At 32.0% G+C, this 8,834-nt stretch overlaps 1 protein-coding gene across 1 annotated transcript in view; it reads left to right on the forward strand.

Moving 5' to 3' along the window:
* The first annotated feature begins 6,389 nt into the window (after window positions 1-6,389).
* The window catches only part of LOC108740752 (JNK-interacting protein 1), a 14,457-nt gene continuing 12,012 nt past the window's right edge, over window positions 6,390-8,834 (forward strand). Inside the window, exon 1 of the mRNA XM_018475201.2 lies at window positions 6,390-6,597. Coding sequence (XP_018330703.1) covers window positions 6,515-6,597 — 83 coding nt within the window. The 5' untranslated portion in view covers window positions 6,390-6,514. The remainder of the gene's footprint in view (window positions 6,598-8,834) is intronic.

Consider the following 8,834-nt stretch of genomic DNA (forward strand, 5'->3'; position numbering starts at 1 on the left):
TCGAAGTCCTCTTTATAACATACCACCAGCAAACTATTGGCTGGTGCGCAGTTTCTATCTTTGATTGGCAGAATCAAGAAATTCACCCGACTTCTAAATTCAGCGCTTAAAGAATACACTCGATTCAAGTGGACAGCTTGTTAAAGAAAAAGATACGAAAAGCGGAAAACTTCTAATAACTGCTGTTATTATTATTATTCTTTTTTTTTGCTGAAGTTGTAGAAATTATTTCAAGAAATATGAGTTGATTTCTTCAACACATTACATTTGTAAAATACTCACGTTATATATATTTTGGCAAAAGGGCCCATACATCTATAAAAAAATAGAGTTCAAAAAGATTCCTAAAAAATACTACAATTGTGAATTTTGAGAGTGGCGCAATCGATTCCCACCAAACAATTAAAATCAAAAGAAGGAAGTAATAATGGTTTGTTAATTTTTCTTGATGGTAGACACCTATAGTCAGGTATGAAGGGCAACTTAGAGATATATTGGAAGCAGAAATAGAAGTTAAGACTGGTAGAGGTAGACCTAGATTAGATTACTGTTCATAAACAGTTAAGGATGTGGGTTGTTCTAGTTTTAGGGAAATGCGAAGATTAGGCCAAGATAGGAAAGAGTGGAGGTACGTGTCCAACCAATTTTAGGACTGATGATACCTTATGTTTGTTTAGTGTATCTAACAAATTAATTTACCACATTGTGGTTTTTTCAGAAGTTAGACTCAGCCTTCAACAAATCGACGATTTTATAGGTAGACAGGAAGAGATAAATCTTAGGTTTTACTTAAATTAAGAATAAAAAAGAAAACTAAATTAACAGATTTAATTTTGTAAGTACTATTCCTTCTTAAATGTTAACGTTAAAATTAAGAGAATTTTATTGCTATAGGTTTTACATGTTAATAAATATATGCCCTCTTTAAAAATCCTACCTGTTTGGGCTATGTAGTCCAAATCAATGTAGGAAAACACATATCTAAATAATTCATTAATCTCCTTTAAGACTAAAATCACCTCAAGAAACCTATTAAAACACAAGTGTTTTTTTCATAAGAAGAAGCTATTGTGTGTTGATATGATCATTGTGATCAATAAAATAATTTCTAAGTTTAATTAAAAATAAGTTAAGGAATGCATTCAGTTAAATACAGAATCCTTCAGGCACATTTGAGTAAAGCAAGAATTCGTTTAAAAGAAATACAATAAAGACAGTATCAATACGATAAACATCGTAGAATGTACATGTTAACCTGTAGATCTTGGCATAGAAGGATTTTTTTCGGCCCAAAAAGAATCAATTCACATCAGATCTACTTGAAACTATCAGTCAAATTAGTTAACATAAAATAGCAATAAACCTTCTACTTAATTCAGTATTCACCATTTTCTTCTTTTTTGTATTTATTAACTATGACAAAGACAAATTTTGCGTCATTTAGTTTTAGCCTTTTTGATAGTTAGATCTAAGGTAACACAAACGAAGCACTGTCCATTGGGCCCACAATATCATGGGGCCCCGCAAGTGGCTCCGTATTCCAGTTATTCATTTATTGTAAAAATTAATTTTGAATTTAGGAATTTTATTGTCATCTATTTTTTTTTTTTTTTTAAATGGGTCCCAAAGAAACATGCATTGGGCCCTGAATGTTCAAGATCTTCCACTGGTCTCTTTAAGTGAAGTATTGTTTCAAAGGAAATGTAAAACGTTGAAATTGAAGCATATTCAATATATATATAGTAAAAGCTATATTGATGCAATTTTCACTTTCATGTAGCATAAGAAGGTTATAAGTTATACTTCAATAGAATCATCGTCAAAGGTGGTTACAAATTACGAATTTTGTGACAATTATTCACTGTTGCAAATAATAATATGGGAAGAATGTAAGGGAAATCGCAAGTTCAAAATAAAGTTACACACAGCCCATAAACCCTTACTATAAATGGGCCCAATTCCTGTTACTGGGAAACGTTTTAAAACACTTTCTATCTATTATACATAATCATGTAAATGTGACTTTCATTTAATCGCAATTGTTTCACTAGTGAAATTAACTGTACAATCCTGCAACGATTTATCATTTGTATAAGCTTAACTGACATACAAAGACCTTTCTGTAATGGTTAAATGCAGCTTCTGTTTCTTCCTTTTTCTTCCTTAGTTAAACAGACTGTTGAATGGCGAGGAGATAAACTAAGAGAATCAGGAGAGCGAGCGGTTGGTTCGTTTAAATGAATGATTACGGCCTTTTGTATCAGAAATGTGTCAGGAGTGCGAAGGCGTCCTAGCAGTGGCGGAGAAGGAGCAGGATGAGGTGCAAGGGGAGGTGTTCCGGCCACTGGAGAGCTTCGGCAAAGTAATTGAAATCGCTGTATGCATTACCACTGAATAAACCATGGATTTCGATATCCTGGCCGTATATAGAAACGCACGTTTTTTCGGCACTTAACCTGGAACCATTTCATTGACTTCCACTAATGTTTAATTAAAAAATGGCCTACTCCGATGAGACTTGATGTATAATAAAACTGACGTGGAGTACCTACCATGTTTTTAAAAATGAACGACGAAAGGTATTAAAACATTAACGTAGGTGAATTTAAATTTGAACAAAATGAGGAAAACCAGAGACAATATATTTTATAATCACAAGTTCTTCCCCCTTATCAGTCACTGTGAGCTCGAAACTGTTAACACTATTGCTTCGAGTGGTCAAAATTCACTTTTGTGAACAATTTGTTTAATCACTTTCTTTGTATTAAAAATTGTTTGAAAAATTAAATTTAAAGGAATTGTTTGTAAATAGGTATACAACACATCATACACTTCAGCATAAGAAATTGTTGATACTAACTACGTAATACTACTTTGCCCTTTGCTGACAACACTCATAATTTATTTTATATGTAATATTTAGAAACAACTAATTCTGTTTGTAAATCTGAAGTATTAAAGGCATATTTGGGTTTCTGTGCGAAAAGACATTTAATTATAGTGTGATAATAACTGTTACTGATTGGTTTTTTATTTTATTACAAGCCGGATTATCCTCGCGTTGCTCAGGAGAAAGTATTAGTTAACATTCGGGAACTTTCTCGACCCTTCTAGAAAATTCTAAAACGTTCTCGAACCTTGTAGATGTAGAGTAGAGTAGCATTCTGTAACGTTCTGTAACGTTCCGACAAGACTTCGGAACTCAATTAATACCTTTACTGATTCTCTATATGGAGTCCTTTAGAGCTATAGCCTTTTAACCTTCTACTTCTTCGAAATCAACCCCTGCAGCTGTAAACCTAAACCTTTTTCATGGATGGGTGATATTATATAACCCCCATTGTTCCTTCATTGGCACGAACGACACGTACTTTTACTATATATACATATATATTGATAATAAGAGCCTATAATAAATAGAGATGGGCGGAATACTCGGTTTGGTACCGTTACCCGGTGGATCCGGCACCTTTTTTAAGATCCAGTCGGGTACCGAATAATGATGCCGATGAACCCTTAAATCTGTATTAATTTAAACGATTAATTATAAATTTATTTTATTTTTTCACAGATTTCAATAAAATGTAAACACTTACGTTCTACATAGGAGCTTTCAAGTATTATGGCGAGAATGATGAACCAGTGTCGAAATGTTATCAGAATGCTATAGTATGAGTAATGCAGGATGCTGAACACGAATTAGCACAAATTGTTTTTTCATATAGTTTGTCATCACTTCGTTCGACTATCTTTTCCTACTGTGACCTTATAATTCTGATAAATGAGTTAAACTTCAGTATCAGAACTTCATTGACAATTGATAATGCGATTGGATTCCTTATTGTTAGGTACTCCTTAACTTGAAACTGACCAACTAGCGCCGAATGTTGCTCGGAAAACTCATTTTCACAAGGAATTATTGCTGCATAATACTGTAACATTAGACCAAGTGTTTTTATTAAAAAATATTTTTATTTCATGTTTACAAAGCAACTGCAGCTTTTCTTATACCAAATATTGCAATATTGATGTAGTTTATATCAATCAAATTTGTGGTATGCGAACAATTGTAGTTTCAAACGTCAATAAATGTACGTCCTCAGGGATAGAAATATACGCTATACCTAATTGTATCAGGAAGTCTCTAGAAATTGAAACTTCACGGCTGGTAAATTGAATTTTCCTCTATGCAATATATGTTGAAGCAGCGTCGTTGTACTAACATAATATAAAATATAATTGAACGTAACTTATTCGTTGGAAGTAGCTATTAATAAGAACAGTATCATCTCTAGCTCAAATACTGCGGTTGGACACGCACCTGCATTTCTTTCTGTCTTGAGCCAATCTTTACGTTTTCGACTACTGGAGCATCCTATATTCAACTTTAATTATCTACGAATAGTAATCTAGTCTAGGTCTACCTTTAGCCCTCTTAACTCATGTTTCTGCTTCTAGCTAACCCTTTATGTCTGACAAGATATTCTACCAATATATCTCACTTATTTCTTACTCTGTTCTCCTGTTCTTTCTAATATTTCCTCAGTTTTATCCGATAAAAAATATAATGGAAAATTTAGGGGAAGACAGTTGAAGCCGAATGTTATATTTTTCGGAGAAAACAAGAGTCTGAAATCGTTTTATACTCGAGAATCAACAATATTTTTAAAAGTGCAATTTTTGTATAGATTTTCTAAAACTTTGCCTACTTTATCAGGGGGGAGGGCACCCTATTTGTGCTCATGGTTCATTGATTATGAAACCTGGCGGTAACCAACAACCAATTCCTGGTAATTTATCTAAAATGCCGGACGTGGACCTGGCACTTTCGAAAAATTACTGATCAAGGATTTGTAGATACTGTTCATAGTCAGCGTTGGATTTAAATATCAAAATTTAGTTAATTTGGATAAATGTGGAACACTTGGAAAAGCATTATTGAGATATAATTAAATATGCGAGGGATTAATGTGAGTATAATAATATGAGGATAAATAAAGGGCGGATCGTGAATTTATGGGGCCCTAGGCTAAAACTGCTTAGGGGTCAACCTAATTACTCAACTATACTTGCTATTTTGTCAAAAAACTGTTGTCTGTAATAATGTAGGTATACGGTATAGGAAAAAAATAGAACAATAAAATATTTTAACACAGTTCTAACAATAATAAAACAATTTAATACTTTATCGACGAGAACAGAAATGCGAAAAAAAAAAAAAACAAATTGCGCCGCCCGATAAGCAGCAGGAAATCCCCCATAATAGACGCCCAAGCGACCTTTTGTATTAACGGGGCCCTGGGCCCTGGGGACAAAATTTATAATAACAGAACAGTTGCTATAAAAAAAGAATACTCCACAATATCTACGTTTCTACTGGAGTTGAGTCAAATTGTATTATCCAATCAAAGCATTACCATCTATTTATAAGGGTATTGTGATGGGATAACTCAATTTAACTCGCTTACAGCGGAAATTTAATTTGCGTTTTGTATTTTCATATTAGAAAACAGGGTGGATACTTTACCCAAACAAAACTATAAATACAAGTTCATATTTAGAAAAAGAGATCCTCATATTTGCAAAAAAAAACAAGTCTTTAGAACGTGGCCTTGTAGGTTTAAATTTAAATTAAAATTTTTGAATACAGTAGAGCCTTGATAAGATAAAGACTAAGAGAAACGTAAAATAATTAAACTTACTAAGGGTTTAAGTTTAAACTTTAAATTATGGATTTCCAGTGACTTAGCAAACTCTTCAACTTTTTCCTTTAGTATATGTCCACTAACACTAATGTTTTTACGTATTTCTATACTGTTTAAACCATGCAAACAAGTATCTAAATTAGGAAATTTAGCAGTTCTTGGTCATTTACTTAGAAGACTTTCTCCCGATTCAAACCACTTTTCACTGCTTACTGAGGTGCGATGCCCAAATTATTCGTTTAAGTTATAGAGGGTTTTTATTTTAAGTAATAGAGGTTTTGGACTCCGAAGGGAAGAGAACACAAAATTTTATGAATTTATAGAGGTTATTACGTTATCGAGGTTTAAGTTATCAAGGTTCTACTGTAGTTGTTTTTTCTTTTCTTGCAAGTATTAGTATGACTAACTTTTATATAGTAGAGGCCAACTCTATCGTTTTTTTTTCTCTAAAAAGAAGGCATTTAACATAGAGAGTAAAATTAGGTATTGTACGCTTTATTTGTTTATTCTAAATGGAGTTATTTTAAATAATTTTCTTCTGTTTTAGACATAAATATTACAAATATGTGTGCGAAGTTCTACCATTAATTTTTACGATATATAGGTATAAAACAGGAAAGTGTATAGTGTATACATTAGCCATAATGAGAATAGGTAAAACACATGAATGTTAATCGAGGGCGGCTTTATATTCGAATACGAAAGTCAATGCGAAGAGGGCTGACGGCTGCGCGCAGTCCAGGTTTCGTTTCGCTGTGGATTATCCTTCGGAAGACGAATCAATATCGGGACAGTTCAGTCAGTTAAAAATGGCAGATTCTGAATTTGAAGAATTCAGACATAGTTTTGAAAAGCTACCCTCACACATCAAAGCACCTGCCCCGTTTTATTCGTAAGTTTTCCACAAATATTTCACCCTTTGTTTGTTTGTTTGTTTGTTATTGCATGGCACCACCAACGCCAAGTTGATACTTAGTAAGCTTTTGTTCGTCCGTAGGGCGCTGTCAAAATATATATTAACATAAAGATAGTTAAAACAAATGTATCGCAATAATTTGTTTAAATTTTTGTTAACCGACAATACCAAAAACAATTACAATTAACAATTTATTGAATAAATATTAAGAAAATTGTTCGGTAAATTCGATAGTTAAAAAAAAAATAAAAATAAATTCAAAAACAGTTTAGTTTGTTATTGTTCCTGCCTTTAAATTTCTATGCTAAATATACACAAAAAACCCTTTTCGAAAAATCTATTGACCTAGCATTATTTATGTTCGATAAATGAATGTACATGTAGTTCTACTGTTACCTACTCATGACTAACCCTTATTTGGGTGGATGTCAAGGGTAGAATGTCATATTATTGACAGTACCTATAACCCGTTAAGTTTTCTGAAAATTTTAAAGTTTACTTTCGACTATTTGACTGATATTTCTAATATTTACAAGAACTTTAAATTTCCGACTCTTGAATTTCAGTTAATCATCTAATCTAGACATTCATTTCCGCTTGATTTTATGGAAATTACGAATTAGTTACTTCACTTTCGTTCAATTTTCCTTGACCAAGTTTCTGTAGATAACTTTAAACGTATGCATCTATTTCACTAGTTAGTACCACACCTGTTTGTGATCGTTTAAATATTAAAGTAAACAATCATTAAAATGGAACACGACAAGGATTAGAAGTTTAATAACAAGTATTAGATGAGCGCCTGAAGAAGCATTAATAGTAATACGAAACTTTTCAAATAATAATTCGTGATAACTGACGCTTTGGTCCTACAATCAGAATAATAAATATATATGCAAGTCCACAAAAAAATTCAAATCGAAAATAATAAAAAAATTACATTACTCAGCCTTCAACAAATCGACGATTTTATAGGTAGACAGGAAGAGATAAATCTTAGGTTTTACTTAAATTAAGAATAAAAAAGAAAACTAAATTAACAGATTTAATTTTGTAAGTACTATTCCTTCTTAAATGTTAACGTTAAAATTAAGAGAATTTTATTGCTATAGGTTTTACATGTTAATAAATATATGCCCTCTTTAAAAATCCTACCTGTTTGGGCTATGTAGTCCAAATCAATGTAGGAAAACACATATCTAAATAATTCATTAATCTCCTTTAAGACTAAAATCACCTCAAGAAACCTATTAAAACACAAGTGTTTTTTTCATAAGAAGAAGCTATTGTGTGTTGATATGATCATTGTGATCAATAAAATAATTTCTAAGTTTAATTAAAAATAAGTTAAGGAATGCATTCAGTTAAATACAGAATCCTTCAGGCACATTTGAGTAAAGCAAGAATTCGTTTAAAAGAAATACAATAAAGACAGTATCAATACGATAAACATCGTAGAATGTACATGTTAACCTGTAGATCTTGGCATAGAAGGATTTTTTTCGGCCCAAAAAGAATCAATTCACATCAGATCTACTTGAAACTATCAGTCAAATTAGTTAACATAAAATAGCAATAAACCTTCTACTTAATTCAGTATTCACCATTTTCTTCTTTTTTGTATTTATTAACTATGACAAAGACAAATTTTGCGTCATTTAGTTTTAGCCTTTTTGATAGTTAGATCTAAGGTAACACAAACGAAGCACTGTCCATTGGGCCCACAATATCATGGGGCCCCGCAAGTGGCTCCGTATTCCAGTTATTCATTTATTGTAAAAATTAATTTTGAATTTAGGAATTTTATTGTCATCTATTTTTTTTTTTTTTTTAAATGGGTCCCAAAGAAACATGCATTGGGCCCTGAATGTTCAAGATCTTCCACTGGTCTCTTTAAGTGAAGTATTGTTTCAAAGGAAATGTAAAACGTTGAAATTGAAGCATATTCAATATATATATAGTAAAAGCTATATTGATGCAATTTTCACTTTCATGTAGCATAAGAAGGTTATAAGTTATACTTCAATAGAATCATCGTCAAAGGTGGTTACAAATTACGAATTTTGTGACAATTATTCACTGTTGCAAATAATAATATGGGAAGAATGTAAGGGAAATCGCAAGTTCAAAATAAAGTTACACACAGCCCATAAACCCTTACTATAAATGGGCCCAATTCCTGTTACTGGGAAACGTTTTAAAACACTTTCTAT

This window comes from Agrilus planipennis, unplaced genomic scaffold (assembly GCF_000699045.2).
Source record: "Agrilus planipennis isolate EAB-ADULT unplaced genomic scaffold, Apla_2.0 scaffold228, whole genome shotgun sequence".
NCBI classification, from domain to species: Eukaryota; Metazoa; Arthropoda; class Insecta; order Coleoptera; family Buprestidae; genus Agrilus; species Agrilus planipennis.